We start from the raw sequence: 19,514 nt of genomic DNA on the forward strand, positions 1-19,514 counted from the left end.
GGCAAAAAAAAAAAAAAAAAATTAAGATATAGACTTCTGGACTGGCAGTTTAAGGAGCTCAGGGGAACTCTCTCCAACAAGACAGCTATTTAACTGGAGAAAATTGTAAATATCAATTATTTAAAATCTCTGGAGATTGTCTTAAAGGCATATGGCAACTGGAGAAACATTCATTTAAGAGTATCCACTAAATCTTGGTGAGAATGGGGAGGGTCTATGGCATTGGAACCATGACTCACTCCCTCATCCCCTCTATCTCGTGGAGCTGGTGCTCCACTCTGGGCAGGTGTGGCCAATGACACAGGGGCTCCCTCTCCCTCCAGCTCCCCGTCTAGGTTACAGTTTTGTCTCCAAAGGTGCAAAATGCTGATATTTCTCATCCTCACAGCCCTGTGTTGCAGAAGTTCTGTTCTATTCTGAAGAGGCCCATGCCAAGATGACCGAAGCTCCCCTTCTTCCAGGAAGCCCTCACTGCTGCAGGAAACGCTCTGCTCCAGGAGCAGCGGGGAGAGAATCTGGGGCCTCAACTGCCGCACCCCACTCGCTCCCAGGATGGAGGCTCCACACTGGGAGAGGCAAGCTGAGAACACAGAGGGCGTCTCCGTCTCAGTACCTGCTTGTAGAACACGGGTGTCACTCAGGGGAAGCAGATTTCTGTCCCCATCTCTGGCTCCTCCACAATGTTACAGATGTTCTACCCTGGGGAGAAAGCAGACAGTGCGGATGAAGGGCTCAGAAGGGCTGTGTGCTGCTGTTAGGCTGTAGCTACTCAGGCGCCATCAACTGGAGGCAGGGCAGACTTGAAATCATTCCCCAATTCACACACAGCTCCATCAGCAAATGGTAGATGCCTCACTGGCACAAGAGGCTTCATTAAGCACAGTTTCTGACCAAACACTAGGCTAGGGGCAATTCCTAGAAAGCCAGGCTCAAAAATAAAGTCACCCATATGCCTATCAGGCACACAGCCCGGCACACAGCTTTCTGTGTCCAAACTTGGACTCTCTCAGGAGTGACACGGGAGGCAACATCCAAGCTACTGGTCCCTGGCTAAATGTGGGGAAAAATGTAAATTTCTAGAACTGTGATAGAAGTCTCCAAGTTTCACACACACACACACACACACACACACACACACACACACACACCAGTGAAGGGTAAGTATCTAACTGGTCAAAGGCACTTAATCATAACTTTCAACTGATAAAGGGCTTATGCTCACCCAGGGGAGGCTTCTAGAGAAACAGGCTAAAATACAAAACACAATGAGGGACGCCTGGGTGGCTCAGTCAAATGTCTGACTTCGGCTCAGATCATGATCTTGCAGTTTGTGAGTTCGAGCCCCGCGTTGGGCTCTGTGCTGCTGGCTCAGAGCCTGGAACCTGCTTCAGATTCTGTGTCTCCCCCTCTCTCTGCCCCTCCCCTGCTCATGCTCTGTCTCTCTCTGTCTCTCAATAATAAGTAAATGTTAAAAATTTGTAAAAAAAAAGGTTAAACACAGGAAAAACATCTGAGCAGGACATAAGAGGCCAAGTGGGAGAAACGGATCAACTTCACAGAATTGGTCCAGCCAAGTTAGTAGACAAATGATGACAGGCTGGGGAGGGGGAGAACGAGTATCCAAGGTAATCATATATTATGGAAAATGTCCAGTTGTGACCCAAATCTTTGAGATATACAATGAAAGAACGTGTGATACACAGGCAATAGACATAGTGTTTGAGGGGGTCTGGAAGTAGGACTTGGTAACAAAGACTTCAAGGCAGATGTTATAAATACGTTCAAAGGAAAACTAAAAAAATTGAAATCATGCCAAGTGTTTTCCAAACACGGTGGAGTTGAATTAGAATATGTGTAAATCTGGGGCGCCTGGGTGGCTCAGTCGGTTGAGCGACCGACTTCGGCTCAGGTCATATCTCGCGGTCCGTGGGTTTGAGCCCCTCAACGGTCTCTGTGCTGACAGCTCAGAGCCTGCAGCCTGTTTCAGATTCTGTGTCTCCCTCTCTCTCTGCCCCTCCCCTGTTCATGCTCTGTCTCAGAAATAAATGAACATAAAAAAAAATAAAAAAAAAAAAGAATATGTGTAAATTAAATAACATATTGTTAAATGGCAAGCAGGCCAAAGAAGTCAAAGGAAGCTAGAAAATACCTTCAGATGAATCAAAACAAAACTCCACATATTAAATCATATGGGATGGATGCAGCTAGAGCAGTGCCCAGAGACAGATGTATAGCTGTGAATGCATACATTGAAAAATAAGAAATATCTCCTATCCACAACCTAACTTCTACCTGAAGAAACCAGAAGAGCAAACCAAATGCAAAGTAGGCATGAGGAAAGAAAATGAAAGATTAGAGCACAAATACATGAAATAGAGAATATAAAAACCGTAATGAAAAATCAACAAAATTGACAGTCTTGTAGTTAGAAGGACCAAGAAAAATAAGGAGAAGACTCAAATTACAGAAATGAAAGGGACTATAATGTAATATTATGAACAATATTATACCAACAAAGTAGATAACTTGGGTGAAATGGACACATTCCTAAAAAGATGATAGATGTGTTAATTGACTGTGGAAGTCATTTGACAATGTATATGTATATTAAATCATTACTTTGTACACTTAAATATACATAATTTTGTCAATTGTACCTCAATAAAGCTGGAGAAAAAAGGAAAACCAGTCCATTTACAAAAGCATGAAAAAAGAATATAATATTTAGGAATAATTTTAACAAAGAGAGGCAAAACTTGCATGTAACGTTGAAAGAAACTGAAGATGATCTAAATATATGGAGGGCACCATGTATTCTTGGGTGGAAGACAACATTGCAAAGATAGAAATGCTCTCAAAATTGGTCTACAGAGTCCATGAAATCCCTATCAAAACCCCAGCTGGCTTTTTTGCAAGAGTTGACAAGTTGATCCTAAAATTCATATGGAAACATGAAGGACTTTGAATCGGCAAACCATCTTAAAAAAGAACAAAGTTGGGGGGTTCAATCTTCTGAGTTTCAAAGTATACTTACTACAAAGTTACAGTGGTCAGAATTGTGGTCTCACACTTCCTAGTTTCAAAACACACTTACTACAAAGTTACAGTGGTCGCAGATGCACAGATCAATGGCATGGAGTTACCAGTGCAGAAATATATGGTCTATGAATTTTCAACAAAGGCGCCGTTAACAATTTAGTTTGACAAACGGTACTGGGACAACTGGATATCCATAAGTAAAAGAATTAAGTTAGATTCCACATCACAACATGCTCAAAATTACTCCCAAGCTGATATTTCTAAATTTAAGAACCCAAACTACAAAACTCTTAGAAGAAAATATAGGAATAGATCTTCATGACCTTTGGTTAGGCAATGGCCCCTTAGATTTGACCACAAAGGAATAAGCAACAAAAGAAAAGAAATAGGTAAATTGGACTTCCCCCCAAATTAAATCTTTTGTGCTTCATGGACACCCCCGAGAGAGTGAAAAGGCAACCCACAGAAAGGGAGAAAATATTTGCAAATCATACATCTGATAAGGGTCAAGTATCTGGAATAGGTAAGAAACCTTTACAACTCACAATTAAAAGACAACTCAGTTTAAAAAAGGCAAAGCATTTGAATAGACATTTCTCAGAGAAGATACAAAAATGGTCAATAATCACATGAAAAGATGCTCAATACCATGAGTCATTAGGGAAATGCATATCAAAACCATAGCGAATGGATGATTGTAATAAAAAAGACAAACAGTAACAAATGTTGGTGATGGATGTGGAGATACCAGAACCCTCATACACGGTTGGAATGTAAAATGGTGCAGCACCTTTGGAAAACAGATTGGCAGTTTCACAAGAAGTTAAACGTTGGGTGACTGTTTGACCCAGCAATTCTGCCCCTAGGCATACGTCTAAGAGAAATGAAAATATATATCCACCTCAAAACTTGTAGATGAATACTCATAGCAGCATTGTTCATGATAGGCACAGAGTGTAAACAACCCAGATGTCCATCAACAGATGAACAGTGACACACAGTGTGTGTGTGACATATCCATATAATGGAATACTATTCAGCTACAAAAAAGGGGTAACATGAGGATACATGTTACAACATGGAGGAACGTTGAAAACATTAGGTTAAGTCAACAAAGCAAGTAAAAAAGTTCACATATTATATGAGTCCATTTATATGAAATGTTCAGAATAGGAGTATCTATAAAGACAGAAAGTAGATTAGTGGTTGCTTTCGGTGAGGCTGGGGTGGTAATTGCTAATGGGTACCAGGTTTTTTTGGGGGGGATGATGAAAAATTTGGGAACTTAGATTGTGATGAATCTGATGATGACTATACAAAAACCCAAAACCATTTAATTGTGTACTTTAAGTTGGTGAATTTTATGGTGTGTGAATTATATCTCAATAAATACATCTTAAAAACTAAAAACTGGAAAAAAAAAAAAAAAGGAAAACAACCCTTAGTACTGATGGGAGTCAGAGAGGACATCTTGGATGGTCCCCAGGGCATGGGTCCTCACGATTGAGGGTCCGCTGTGGCTCTCTGTCGAAGCCGGAGGATGGTGGCTACACCCTTCCGAGGCTCAAGCATTGGACTCTGGAGTGGCCTTGCCACTGAGACATATGCTGGTGGTGTTTCCTCAGTGCTTCCTTACTTTGGGGCCTCCTTGAAGAGCACTCACACACAGTGTGAGGCCCCCACAGCGATGGGGACATTGGACATGGGTGGTGTGTAATCTGAACATCATTTTCCCCACTTTTCTCAGTTGAGTCATTGCACCAACACTGAGAGAAAGCTGTTCTTCCCACACACTATGGGGAGAACCCGAGACCAGAGACCTGAGGAAGGCTGGCCAAGGTCAATCAGCATGTTAGAGGCAGAGCCAATGATCCCAGCCCAACGCTGTTCTACTTCCAATTGCCCTGTTCCACATGTACGGAATGTCTGCTCCACTTTCTGCTGAGAAAGGGAACGGGACAGGCTAGGGTCAGTCTCTCTGGTCTTTGTCCCTGTCAGGGATAAGGGTCATTATACCATCTTCACAGGGATAGCAGGGGATGAGGATGTGGGTGGAGAGTGTCTCGGCCGAGAGTCAAATGGCGACATGTGGTATTATTCATCTGCTTCTCACGAGGTGCCACTTTCTCGTCTGGTCTACTGACAGAGGCACGGGCTGCAGCCTATTTAACGACCTCATCCCAGCTTTGTTGTGGTTTTGGGCGGCAGTAAGAGTGAGAGCTTTACTTTGCTGAGCGAGGCGAGGCTGTAACTGTCAGAACCTCTTGCTCCAGAGCCCTGCAGACTCTCCCTTAACTGAGGACGGGCACCAGGAAGCCCAGATGTCACAGGATGGTACGCACGCCGTGTCACCTGGAACCCCCAATGTGCAGCTCCCTCTAGGGACCATACCAAGCATTGCTCTAGCCCTTGGGTTTACAGAAGTTTATTAGAAATCTGATGCTCTGACATCACCCTTCGGGGTTGGCTTCTTGCGACCTGGGCATCCATTCCACTCTACTGGCTTGCGTTCTGAGAACAGAGCAGAAGTTTTGGGGTTCCCCAGAAGCCCGCCACGCCTATGCTGTGAGGGTGTCTGTGCCCCTCATGTCCCCCTCCACGTGTGACGGATGCAGGAGCCCTGCCCCCTCTCCACGTGGGCTCCTTCTGTGCCCCGGGGGCCTGCCTGGGACACCTGGCCCGGTAGGAGCTGGGGTCCGTCCCTGTCTACCAATGTTCTTCACTCTCCCCCGTGGACCCTGGGACCCTGAAGCTCTTCTTTGGTGGCAGCTAAACAGCTCTGCCGCTTCCGGCATCGAGGGTTCATGGGAACATATTTCTTTGTTTTTTTTCTCACTTGGTTTTACAGGAGACCTGGATTCGTGCAGGAAGAGGGCTGCTCGTTTGCGACACCTATGGGATCCTGGCACCAAAGTGATGACCGGACCGGCTGTATTCCCACACATTTGCCGTGTAACTCCCAGGGGATGTGGAAGGAACACATGTTTCTTACCCAGAACCTAGAGCGAGTGCTGGAGAAGTTGCTGTGGCACAAACTGGTCAACAGTGTAACTATTTTTTTGAGCTTGCCCATTCATCGAGCTTGCTTCCCAAGAGCAACGGGTCTGCTCCTCCTTGCCACAATCCCACAGACCAGAGGATGCTCTTTAGAAACAAATACCACGGTGAAAATCCTTTAGGGAAGGTCTGATTCGAATTTCTTCCTTCATTCTAAGCGGACTGTCACTTCCACAGCCCAGGGGCAGAGGGCTAGCCTGCCCGCCCCCTCTCCTATCTCCCCCTTCTTTCCTTCCTCTTCCCCCCCTTACATTTTAAACAAATGTGCACTTGTCACCTATTCTGCCACCACGCACCCGCACCCACGCGTGGCGGGGCCACCTCTCTGTGCTGAGTGTCTCCAGGGCACCACCCCCGTGGTCCCTGCCTGCCGGAGGTACTGTGTCCTGTGCTGCGGTCTTCACCGCCGGATTGTCGTCGGCTTTCAGGACCTTTCAGTTTACATCATCTACTTGGAATCTCGGGAAAGTTTATGTGGTGGGGAGGCAGGGAGTCCTCAGTGATGCTTCTGGAATGAGCCTCACTCATCCGGCCTGGTTTTCCCTGCAGGGAGCATAGTGTGGCATTGTGTCCCCGAGCGGCTGTGCAACTCCGGCGGCACAGGGCCAGCCCCAGAGCACGCAGAGAATGCGGCCCACTGCTCCAGCTGCCCCCCTCCTGAAGGCCTGCAGCCGTGCCTTCCCTGCACATCCTGAGCCAGCTCGGCTGGGGCTTGGGGTCTATGGCTGCCTTCACACCTGCCTTTGAGATGCTTAAATAACCCACGCATCCTTGGGCCTTCAGAGCTGGATTGCGGCATTTGACGCGAGATGCACAAAGAGGCCTTGCTGGGCCCCGTGTCAGGAGCAAGAGAAGCTCATTGGCTCTTGGGGCTGGAGCAGCCTTGTGTGAAATGGGGCCGATGGTCTCTCTTGGGGAAAGCACGGGGACTTCCCCACCCCCTGGCCAGGAAGGAGGAGCTTCTATTGGCTTGAGACAGCACGAGCTTCATCTGTGCCTTGCCAGAGGCATCTCCTATGTCTCCTGACATGCCATGCCACTTGATGGTCCCAGAAGCCCAGCTACCACGGGGATGTCTGGTCACCCCTTGAAGCACTAACCTGTGAAGACCCCAAGCTCCCTGGGAGGGGGGCCCTCAGATGTCAGGAAACTCCAGGCAGGGCCATCGATCTATGCAGACCCCTTGCTGAGTGTCCCCTAGGCTGGAGCCTGCGGCTCAGAACAGGCTGGCGTCTGTGAGAGAGGACAGGAAGGTAGGGGCCTGTGGGGGAGGGATTATGGGGGTGGTGTCAGAGGTGGTCTCCTCTGGCTCGCTGTCCCCCCCGTCCAGGTCTTCGGTGAGAGACGGGATGATTCTGACCATACTGTCTTCGAAGTGCACCTGCTTCTTCTTGACCAGCGAGTCGGCTGGCTCCAGGGTCAGCTCTGTCAGGGTGTCCGGGCACTGGAGGGCTCCGGGCTTCTTGGTCCCCTTCAGGATGCTCTTCATGTGGATGAAGAGGGAGCCGGTCCCCTCCTTGAAGGCCCCGTGGAAGGTGTACGTTTGCTCGGTGTCCCCGGAGCCAGTGGTGCTCACGGCACTGCCGGAGGGGTCCGTGTACTGCTCTGGGGGAGCGGGCGCCTCGGGCTTGGCCTTGCTCTTTCGCTTGCTCAGCAGGAAGTAGGCCAGGCCAGTGATGATGAGCATGGAGCCTGGAAGGGATGTGGGAGGTCAGCATGCTGGGTGAGTGCTGGAGAAGGGCCAGAGGCTGTCCAAGCCCGCTGTCCCAAAAGGCCATCGCGGCACCCTCAGGCCCTCCTGTGCTCCAGCCTGCACATGTGACTTGTCCTCACGCACCCACTTCACATTCAGGGGGCAGGCCTGATGCCCGGCTGAGGGACGTCAGCAAGGCCAGCGCTATGCTGGGGTCCTCACCCTCATCGTTACCCAGGGGGCCCCATGCCTGAGGTCCCCCGCCTATTGACAGCCGACCCTGGTGCAGCCCGCCTGGCCTCTCATCACCGTGCTTGGCCTCCCTGCTAGGACAGCGTGTCGGGCTGGACCTTCAATGGGTCTGCACTCTCTTCTGAATGCTGGGCTCCAGCGACTGATCTGGGCTTCCTTCCGCTCCCAGCAGCGGGGACATGCTCCTTCCTCAGCCTCCCCAGTGAACACAGAAGAAAGAGCAAACCCTATGGGGTGGGGCTGGCCTAGCATGGGCCCCCCTCCTGGGGGTCCCCCCACCCCCAGCTTCCAGGCCAGAGGTCCCTCTGTCTCAGGCAGAGATTGCTGCTCTGGCCAGAGGAAGCCTCCGGGCGTCTCTAAGGAGCAGGAGGCTGTGGCTCGCTCTGGTCTCGGCAATGCTGAATCCTTCTCTGGAGTCCACTGAGGGCTGTGCAGAGTGGCCTTGAGATGCTATGACAGGTACATGAAAAGAAACCAGAGGGAGGAAGAGGAAGCTCTGCCTTTCGACTTTGTTTCCCCGGGGCAGCTGGCTTCCTGGCATTTTAGGTGGGTCACGAGAAGGGACAGAGTTTTCACAGCTACGGAGGAGGGGAGAGGAGGGTATTAGCCGAAGAGGTCATGGACAACACCGAGGGGCGGGATCACAGAGTCCTGGCTTCTACGATCAGACACCAGGCCGACTAGCAGGCTCTGTGAAGTTGGAGTGGGAGAAGATGAGGAGGCTTTGAGGGTCTGCCCTGGGTCCCATCATGGCACACCTTCCAAACCAGGCTGAAGAGTTTGCCCCTGAGTGGGTAGGCACTGGGGAGACAGGGATGGGTTTGTACAGAGAAATGACCATCTCACGCCCTCCGAAAGCTCTGACCACACAGAGGCATTGGAGGACAAGTCTCTGTGGGTGCAGCCTCTGGATACCTGCATGAAGGGACATTCTTGCCCCTTGACAGCATGAAGGATGTCTGACACTTCCTCATCCCCGAGATCTAGGCGGGAGAAGTCAATGGGGTCAGTGGGGGCCCCGGGAGCCAGTGTCCGTGAGGCCTGTGAGAAGGGGATTCAGCCCTTCCTGCTCAGAGCCCATCTGTGGTGGGGGTTGCTGGCCTCCACTAACTCCTGGAGGTCCTACCTGGGATGGTCACGTGCCAGACCAGGACAGGGTGGAGAAAGCAGGCCACAGACAACAGCATGTATGCCAGGAACTTCTGGAAGCAGCCCAACCAGCGGGCTTTCTCCCTTGCTTTGTAGGCCAGGGACGCTGGCCGACACCTGGCGGGAGGGAGTCCAGGATTAGTAGGAGACAGCAAACAACCCAGACAAGCCCCAGCAACAAGTGAAGCTGTTGGAGGCTGGGACTGGGTCTTTCTGTGTCCATGTTCTCTTTAGTGACCTCCGGCTGAACACTCCCCAGGGGCTGGTGGCCTCACCATGGGTTCCACAGTTAGGGGTCTTGTCTGAGTCGCTCCAGAAGGTCCACAATTTTTCTGAAATGCTGTCTAGCCCTGCCTTTAGGTCCGGGGGGAAAGGAGCCAAATGATATCAGGACTCAGCCAAGACTGGGAAGGAAACCAGGGCTCCATTGGGAGGTCCCCTGTGGAGTGGAGAAGGCACACAGTAGGGGAGATAGCCTGCTGGGACAGTTGTGTTGACTGTGCACTGCACAAGCTGCCTGGCCACCTGTACGAACAGGCTGAATCCAGTTATACCTTGCTCACAGAGTGTCACCTAGGCATAAGATGGCATCAACCCGGAGGGGCTTTTTTAAAAACTGTCACACGAGGACCACACATGGGCCTGGCAGAGGCCTGATGCTGAGCAGTTCTCCTCAGGGGTGTTGTTTCCAGGTTTCAAAGGAGGAAAGGGCTTGCCTTTAGGTCTATCTCCTTCATGCTCTGAATTGGTCTGGAGCAGAGCTCTGCACAGCTGAATTCTGGCCAGGCAAGTTTGGGGGCAGTGGAGGGGCCTGGAGGATGCTGTGCTGGTCCAGAGCACCACGGCCATGGCCATGGCTCATTGGTGCCCTCTGGTGGACATTCTTTTGCGACCAAACCCGGGCTGGGAGAAGGGAGTCCAGAGCAGGGAGAAATGTCCCTTCAGCTTCAGGGCTCTTCCCTGCCCCCCCCCCCCCCCCCCCCCCCCCCCCGCCCTCCTCCTTCCAGAGAAGTTGCAAAAGATCCCTTGGCAGTAACATGCATCAGAAAGGAGGAAGCCCGTGGCCTCAGGGCTGGTGACCTTGGGAGGCAGCTGATAGCCTTGCAAGGTACCAGGACGGCTGGATTTGAGGCCTGGCTCTTTCCCTGACTACCTAGAAACCCAAGTGTTTAGGTTCTGAGAGCTGTGGTCCAGGGACAGCCCTTGGCCACATTGATGACAGCTTCTACAAACTGAGGCTTCCCAAGATCCTTGCAGCCCCTGACTTGTCCCTGGGTCCCAGCAGGAAAAAGAACCAGTTCTCAAATCTAGTTCTGCCTACTCCAAACCTGTCCGGCCTTCTGCAGGGTCCTCACCCCTCTGTGGGTGCCCTGGATGGCAGGTGCAGGTATGACCTGTTCTTGGGGGTGGGGACAGACTCTGCGGGGAGTTCTGGGTGGGAACAGGCCCTCAGTGAATGCTTCACTCTGCTCCCCTGGTTGGGAGCGGGGAAAGGAGACCGCTGAGCCCTGCGGGCCTGATCCCATGTCTAGGCGGGGGCTGGCCGCACTGTGGGGAGGGAAGCCATCCGCAGCGACTGCAGAGGCAGAACATCACCTGGGCTGTGGCCTCACAGGTGGGGGTATCTGGGAGCGTCTGGGGCTGGGAGGTGGTGGAGGGGCTGCTCTGGAGGGAACTTACTGGAAGCAGATGGTCAGCAGCTGAGCCACAAAGTAGGCCCCTTCACACACAGAGATGACAGCTCCTATAAACCTGTGGAGGAGACAGGTAAGGGAGGTCTGGTGCCATCTGGTCCGCCCTTCGCTCTCCCATAGCCTTTTTTCTCACAGCATCCAGGGCCCCTGGCCAGGCACAGCCAGCAGACCGACCAGGGGTCTCCCGATCTGTTGCTGCCACTAAGCCAACATCTAACAGGAGCGGCCTTCATGCCAGGACCTGGGCCTCAGTGGAGGGGTGGGGGCCAGGGCCCAGACATGGGTGAGGGAGTATGGGCCAGCAGGGGAGGCCGCCTTGATCCAGGCCCCTGTGTGGACACTGGCAGGCACATACTTCTACTTACTGTCACTAGGAGGACATTGACTGCTTGGCTGTAGAAACCTGAAGGCTGGATCTGTTCCAGACTCCTTCCCTTCTTCTTCTTTTCCCACTGTCCAAACCGTCTCCAGGAGGGGCTGGTTGTACTCCTTCCACGGTTTAGAGTCACTCCCATTCTCTCTGACCTCACCTGTCTGACCTGAGTTTGGGCACTGCCCCCGCAACCCCTGCACTAGTCTCCCCTTCTCTGCCTCCCTGATTCCCTGCTTCCCCTCTCCCCTTCCTGCCACTCCACTCTGCCACTACTGGGCTGCCCCCAGGGCTCCTTCTGACACCTGAATGTGACGGTATTCCTCCCAATCCAGAATGCTTCAAAAGTTCCCTGTGCTCCAAGTATGGTCCAGGGGCCTTCCAGTCAGAATCTTCTGGGAAATATGTAAAATCATAGATTCCTGGGTGAGCCTCAGACTTTATATATTAGAATCTTTGGGAATGGAACTTGAATGTTTTGTTGGAGGGTCCTACTGGCCCATAACATGGGAATTTCTTTGCATGCCTTTAAAGTCTTACATGAACTTCTATAGTCCTCTGACTACACGGGAAGCTACTAGTGCCACAGGGCCTTTGCACAGGCTGGTCCCTCATGGAAAGACTCCCCTTTCCTCCTTTTGTCTGTCTGGTGACCTCTTGTTTCTCCGGTTTTCCTGTGTGACCTGAGCCTCTGTGAACGCCCTTTGGCAGTTCCCTCTCTAATTCTTCCATGTAGCCCAGGCCCACTGCGGCTGGGGGCCGCGGTTTCCTCAGGTTCCTGGGCGTTGCCCCTGCTACTGACCAGCTGTATGCCTATAGGCAAGCGGCTTGACCTTTCTGTGTGTCAGTATCCTCATCTGTAAACTGAGGGTAATTACACTGCTTCAATAACATTGCTTATAACAACTGAATGAATTGATATTTGCAAAGCCTTTCAAATGTGGCACATAATGCTCATTATATACATGTTAGTTATTATCTTTTTTCTTTGTGACCATTTAGTAATTAATCCCCATTCTTTCCTATTCTCTTTATGTCTCCCAGTATCTCCCTCTTACTCCTTAGCTTTTAAATTGGGTAACTAACATTTATATAATGACAGCGATGCGCCAGCTATGTCCTAAGGGCTTTCAAATATCAATTCATTCAGTCCTTGTAACCATATTACTGTTGAGGCACTGTAATTACCCTCAGCTTACAGCTAGGGGCCTCGAGGCACAGAGAGGTCAAGATCCTTGCTGTGGTCACACAGCAGATCAGCAGCAGGGGCAAAATTTGAACCCAGAGCTCAGACTCCAGAGCCTGTGTTCCTAACAAGCACACCAAGGTGCAGGCTTTGTAAAACAAGCGTCATTGCCTGGGATGGGGGGCGGGTGGCAAGGAGGAAACTGAGGCTTGGGCAATAAAGTGGCTCACCAGACGTCCTGTTTGGTGCTATAGAGGCTGTGCCTCTTGAGACCAGGGAAGTCTGCTGAGTCAAGTGGGGCAATGAATCCAAGGTCAGAGCCCTGCAGTGGTGGCAACATCCTACAAACCAAGGCCTCTGCCCAGGGCGCCACACAAGCCATGCAGACCCTTCAGCTAATGGTGTGGCTGCTGTTTGTGGGTGCGTGTGAGGAAGATAGTGAGGGGCCTCGCAGGGAGGAGGGAGATGGGCGAGGAAGCTAGGGCAGAGAGAAGTGAAGGACAAGCGAAAGCCAACAACAGCTCAGTTCCTCCTGGAGAGTGTGAGGGTCCTGGGGACACGGAGGAGGGAGTGGCCGTCCTACAGGGCTGCGCTGCCTTCGAGGACCGAGGACCACTCTGAGGGAATGCAGAGGCAGGAGTCTGAGATCTGCAGGGGAGCCTGAGTGAGTGCAAAGGAGGACGGCAGAGGAAGAAGGAAGAGGGAGGCTGGCGTTTAGATGGCCCTTGAGGTGTGGGTGGCTGTGAGCTCAGGAGGGTGGTGGCTGCCCGTCCCACGGGATTATAGAGCAGTGCAGGGTGCAGAACCTAAGCCAGTTCACCGCGAGGGGCAGGGGGACCGGAGGCTGGAAATAATGTCTTCGAGGACTGGCCGCAGAGTGACCAGATGGGCACAGCGTCCTCTCAGGAAAGGGACAGAGGGGTCAGGAAGGGGCAGGGTTCTGGGCAGAAAGCAGTTTGCATTCATCGGCTACGGACCTGACCTGTTACAGCAGGATGATAACCCTACCTCTTACTTGAAGTGACCGTGCGGGTGAGCTGCACAACCGTGCGGAGAGGGGGAAGGCCGGGCCCGCTTCTGGATTCCGGAGAGACAGCGCAGAGCGGCGGGGACAGGCTCAGTGGGACATGGCGGGTGTTCAGAGCGAAGAGAAGTCACTTTCAGGCAGTGGGGGCTTCAGGCTCCGGGCAAGCTTCCCAGGGCAGAACGCCAGGAAGGAATATCAGGCTTTGGGAATGTCGAGGTGGGTGGAAAATCGCCTTGGGTGCTCACTGGGATGAACAACGGGCTAGGAGGTGAGGTGGTGCAGGTGAGTTTGAGAAAGAGTCAGAAGCTCCAGGGGTGGAAGCTGAGTGACAAGAACTAAAATGGAAGCCAGGAAATGGCAGAGAGTATGGCTGGGAGACCCTGGCAGCTGCTGAAGGTTCTGGAAGAGCCCTGTGTTTATAGGTGGCTAATTGCGTGGTGGTGTGGACATGGGCTGGAAGGGTGGAAGATGGGAGATGGTGGGTGTGACCCGTCTAGCAGGTTGAAGACCTGCCCTGGGCAGTGATGAGGGTGGATGTAGATGGGGAGGAGAGGGAGGAGCTGCAGAGGCAGCCCGGCCACCCTGCAGGCCAAGCCCAGGCTCCCTGTGTCCCTCAGGATGGGGATGCCGAGAAGCTGATTGGTCAGAGCCGGCAGGCACCCAAGGCTTTCCTCCCTCCCTGGGTCACCACTGCACAGAGATCTCCTTCCTGCCGGGAGGCATTTGCAGAGGCAGCTGGCTGGGAAGGATGCTGGGGAGGAGCTACATGGGCCCAGGCCTGAGTCTGCGCCCTGTTGCTCTTAAGTTTGGTGACGTGGCTGAGCTGCTTACTCCCTCTGAACCTTCTAACCTGAAAAACTAGGACAGTGTGCGCTTCCGTGATGCGGTCAGAGTTAAAGAACATGATGTAAATAAAACCTTTTGTGTGTGTGTGCGCATGGCATGTAGAAGGGCTCACGTATATAGTCTCTTGAGTTGATTCCTCTCTCTTTAAAACAAGAGCTCAGTTAGTGGTTGCTGAATAAAGAAATGATTGGAAAGATAGATGGGTGGGTAGAGGGCGGCCGGCTGGCTCGCTGGCTGAATGGATGGATAGATGGATGGGTTGTTGGACGGATGGGTGGATGGATGGATGGATGGGAGGATGGGTGTGTAGGTAGATGAATGGAAGGAGAATTGTTTGATTTACGGGATAGTCCGGCCAAAGCCCTGCGCAAAGCAGAGAATATCCTAGAAGCCCTCTCTACTTCTTCTACCTGTGGGATGTGATGGAGTTAGCATGGGAAAGGGGTGGGGGCTACTCTGCGTTAGTCTGAAGAGACAGACTTGGGATGTGCCGAGCAGAACATGTGGGCAGGGAAAGCACATTCACGCATACTCACAGCAAATAGAAAGCCAGGCTTTTGAACCGTCCCTGGAGGAAGGTCTCAGTGCCCACGCCGATCAACACTAAGAGGGGAAGAAGAGAGGGGAGAGTGGGCCCACGTGCTCCAGCCAGAGCGTGGCCCTGTGGAAGGTTCCTTGGCTGTGGAGTGAGGCTTCTCCCTGGGGACTGGGAGCCAGGGTGGGCTCTTCTCCACATGGCACAGGGATTGGTGGCTGGGAAGATGCAGGAGAGCATTCCATTCTGGAATGGTCTCTGGAAGCCAGAGGGGTTTCAGGCAGAACCCCAGCAGTGCCCCCGGGGCACAGATGCCTGTCTTCTGCCCACATGGGTCGTCCCTTAGTGTCCCCAGAGACAGTTCACACTGACGGGCCACCAGCCCCTCTGCTCCACGGCTGTCTTCCATGTGGCATGGCCTTAAGGGCCCTCACAGTCCTGCAAGCCATACCCGTGTATGCCATGTGTCTGCGTGCGTGCTTGGCCGTGGGACTTCCCCAACCCCTGTCCCCTTGCCTAGCTCACTGTTCTAGCTATTTCTGTGACCTCGTTTTCACTCGCTGGTTTCATGCCTGTATCACACAGTCCTGGCTCCTTGCTTTGGTCCCAGTGCTGGTTAAGCCCCTGAGGGTTTGCTCGGATACAGGAAGCTGATTAGCCTCGTCCCTCCTCCTGCTGTTACTTGGCGGTTGGTGTTTGTGCTCAAGCACCTGACCTTCCATTTGTCCAGCATGAATTTCTTCTCGGACTCTCCTTTCTAGACTTGCTGGCTCCGGGCTGTCTCCTCACGGGGATTCCCTTGCTCTTACCGCTTCACTCAATGAGCCGTGGCTCAGACCCCATCCGCTCGCTGATGGAAACATTCCACAGACAGCACGGAGGTGTCCTGAAAACTTCCTCCAGGGCCGCATGGCCCAGTAACCAGAGTTCTTTCTGGTCCTAATTGATTACACTGCATCCTCTATTTCTTCCCTGGGCTCGGATGACCCCCTCTGCTATTGGCCGAATTGTGGCTTCACCTTGTCTCCCTCCCAGAAAATCACAGATGGCAGGGCTAGGCTGTCGTGTTTGGTAGCCTGTCCATGTGTGGCCCTTCACCTCTGCTGGTTGGGAGGCTGCTTCCCTTGATGAGTCCTCTCCTCCCTGGCAGAGACATTGTAAACTTTCATCCCCATGTCCTGAGACTTTTGTCTGCTGAAGAGCAGTGCAGAGCCCCTCACTTAGGCCACGGGAACCTCTCGCTCCCCCTTGGGGGGACTGGATGTGAAAGTGCTTTGGGAGCAGGGCACAGACTGCTCCTGTCCAGGAAGAGAGGGGCGGTGCCTGAGGATTCGTAGTGATGGAGGGCTCCGGTGTTCCCCTGGGCTTGGTCTGGAGCCGTGGAGGGCCCCGTGCCCTCTCCAGGTTCTAGATGTTCACTGGCTCGTACCCCATGAGGGGCCAGGGGTGCTGGTTGGCCACACGCATCCAGCGGGCCGGTGTAACCTACAGAGAGCTTAATGCTTTCTGCACGGTAGTCAAGCTCGTCCTGGATCCTCAACAGCAGCCCGAGACACAGGGAGGTATATACTTCCTACTCAGTCTGTCATCTTGGGTAGTTCTCCCAAGGACACATGTCAGAAGGTAAACGATCTGCAGACCAAACTTGAGACTCTGGCTCCGGGTGATGGGTGGTTTCCTGGTTTCCACTGTCGGTGTGATGTGGTATATACTGCAGGCAAATGCCCATCTGTCTATTCAGTTTTCACTCAATGTATGTATCTTGCCCTGTCCTCAGCACTTAGCGTTTGTTAACTTTCCAAGTCATCACAACAGTGCTCTGTGAAGGTACTAGTGTTACCGTCCTTTTTCAGAAAGGAAACTGAGGCACAGAGAGTGTAAGCAAAACCAACCTACCAACCAAGGTCATTCCTGCATTTCAACCTCACATCCTCCAGTTAATAGCTGAGGCACGCAATCTCTTTGAGCCTCAGTTTCCTCGTCATCCCTCTTGCACAGAATGGTTATAAGGATTCAGTAAGCTAACTGATGCCAGGCACACCACAGTTCAGTCGCTTGTTAACTTTCGGCGGGTGGCCTCGTTCACATTTGTAGATTCGCATGCTTTGTGGCCAGTGGCCAGCAGGTGGCAGGAAAGGGTCTTGGAAACAGCCCTTTGCCCTGGTTTGTTAGGCCTGTGGAGAGGTATTTTGATGCCTTTTGATGGAAACAGAAGGTCAATAGTCAGAGGGGCATTCTAGGAATGCTGTAGAGGCAGCACTGGTCTGCGATTAAAAAAACAAATCAATGGAACAGCAGAGAAAAGAGAGAGCTCTCTCTTTTCTCAGAGGGGGGCCTTGGGCAGCCTCAGTGGACTGAGGCTGGCGGGTGGGTCTTTAAATATCAGCCCCCACAGGATGGGCAGGGAGGACCTTGAGTGTTTTGGAGAAGTTGAGCAACATGTTCAGATTGGCATTTCAGAAAGCATCCTGACCTCGGGCACACAGGGCAAGAGGGTTTGGTGATTGGCCGAGATCAAGCAGCAGACGTGAGGTGGTGACCGAGAGACAGGACCGTGGTCTGGCTGCTCCTGGCCTCCCCATCTCCTAGCACACTGGTAGCCACGAGCTCTGGTTTTGGCTCCTGCTGGCGTGCCCAGGTGCCCTTGCTCCCCTGTTTAATACTAGGGTGCCAGTAGGCACAGGACCCCAGGAGGGGAGGGCTGGTTCTGTCTGGGGGCTCAGACCAGGCACAGAGAAGGGCGTGCCTTGCCATTTCATCCTGGTTTTCATCTGGGTAGTGGAAGGCGGAAGGGTGGGACCAGAAGGCGTCTGGGTTTGGAGCCTCCCTGGACGTGACCACCCAACTGCCTCTCAGGGAGGTCCCGGCACGTGCCGGCACATTCCAGTAGGTCCCTACGTGCATCTTGTTTAGTCTGCACGACCTCCCTCATGTAACTTATGGAAAAATCCCAGCACGCATCCTGGAGGTGCGGCACCTTGCCCCGGGGCATGCTGTCGCAAAGGGCAGAGGGCAGCCAGAATCAGGACTGATTCTCAGGGGCCCCAAGAACCCCCAGCAGAGGAAGGACTCTGGTGACAATGGTGCTGGTGGGGAGGACATTTCCTGGGGGCCCTCACATGGGGTGATGGGGGTGTTACATGGATGACACCCTCATTGCCATGGGCACTGGACCACTGTGTCCCCCAAACCCAGCTGTGAATGGATTTCTCTAATGTCTGCCACAGAACGAGTCAGGAAACTCCTGCCTCACTGCCTCGATGATCTGCCAAATGTCTAAAGTCTGGCTCAGTGTGGTAGTAACCCATCTGACCCTCATCCCAGGCCTCTGGAAAGGGGCCGTCAGTCTGAGCAGAGTCGTCTTCTGAATGTCAGAAGTAGCCGCGGCTGAATCTCCTTGCCCAGGGCAGTGCCCCCCAGAGACCCAAGAGTTGTCCTAATAGGCCAGGGTCCCAAGTCCCCAGCGGTCAGCCTGCACCCTCATTTATGGCACATCCTCTGTGCCAGGCCTGGGTAAAGCACAGCGGTGCAAAGGAAATATACCCTGGGGCTTGGGCAGACTGTCGCGGACCCAGGAAATGAAGAGCGGGGGAGGGTGGGAAGTGGCCACGGCACCCCGGGAACAGGACGAGTGCTGGCTCCATTCTGTCTGGAAGCCGAGGACGGTTCTGCAGGGAAGGAAGGCAAGGTGATACCAGAAGTGTGGAGCAGCATGAATAAGAACCTGGAACCGCCGTGGCTGAAAAGGGACAGGGCCTCGTCTCTGGGCTTCTCTGTGCAGTTCCTGGGACCAGGTAAGGTCACGGGTTCCACACGTTCCACACTAGGGCAGTGACAGTGTGGCTTCCTGGGCCCACACCCTCAAGTCCTCTTGTACTTTGCAACTTCCTCCTGTTCCTCCAAGGGAGCCAAGTCCATTGAGAAAGCTGTGCCTTGTGGTGCTGGGAAAACCCTTGTCCCTGCAGCCTGGGTGCAGACACGTACCCTGGGGATTGGACTTGTTTCTACGAGAACTTGCTCTTTTCCCTAGCACTTATCTCCCCAAAGGTCTCCCGGGCCTCTGAAGGTCACACTAGTTGCCATGACTAAGGTAAGTGAGCCAGGGATGGTCTTGTGAAGATGTTCCCACAGATCCCTGGGGCAGCCACACTCCCAGACACCTGATACACTAATTGCTGGGCTCTATGGCAGAAAAGGAGAGTGGACGCCCATGTACTCTACACAGTTAGGTGAGAGAGATACCCCTAACTTTAGCAACGTGATTTGGGGTTTCTTTGTTACAGTAGGATGTGTTAATGGAAGCTGCCCACAAATTCTTTGCAATGCCGCCCATCAAGAGGTGGAGTCTAACTCCCCTCCCTTTGAATATGGTCTGGCCTTAGTGACCCAGTTCAGTAGAATGATGTAGACAGTTCAAGGACTTACACTGCTAATTCACAAAGAGCTTCCACCCAGGCCTCTTAAAATGTCTGTTCTGGGGCTACCCACCCACCACATAAGAAGTCTGATGCTCCCGGGACCATCGTGTGCGAGGAAGCCATGTAGAGGGAACGCCAGAGAAAGAGAGAGACAGACAGATACACAGCCAGCCCCAGCTGGTTCAGCCCTCTCCACCAGGCAAGTTTCTGTGAGGAAGTTCCGTGGATGTCCCAGCCCCAGCAGGTAC

The 19,514-nt window shown here is 52.7% G+C and overlaps 1 protein-coding gene across 1 annotated transcript in view; it reads right to left on the reverse strand.

The window, feature by feature from the left end:
- Positions 1-2,799: 2,799 nt before the first annotated feature.
- Positions 2,800-19,514, reverse strand: part of TMEM72 (transmembrane protein 72) — a 31,132-nt gene continuing 14,417 nt past the window's right edge. Inside the window, exons 2-6 of the mRNA XM_040485780.1 lie at positions 14,850-14,916; positions 10,871-10,942; positions 9,168-9,307; positions 3,106-7,788; positions 2,800-3,063 (exon numbers count right to left, since the gene is read on the reverse strand). Of these exons, the coding sequence (XP_040341714.1) occupies positions 7,313-7,788; positions 9,168-9,307; positions 10,871-10,942; positions 14,850-14,916 (755 nt within the window). The 3' untranslated portion in view covers positions 2,800-3,063; positions 3,106-7,312. The remainder of the gene's footprint in view (positions 3,064-3,105; positions 7,789-9,167; positions 9,308-10,870; positions 10,943-14,849; positions 14,917-19,514) is intronic.

Source organism: Herpailurus yagouaroundi, unplaced genomic scaffold (genome assembly GCF_014898765.1).
Source record: "Herpailurus yagouaroundi ecotype Mexico unplaced genomic scaffold, PumYag 163, whole genome shotgun sequence".
Taxonomy (NCBI): domain Eukaryota; kingdom Metazoa; phylum Chordata; class Mammalia; order Carnivora; family Felidae; genus Herpailurus; species Herpailurus yagouaroundi.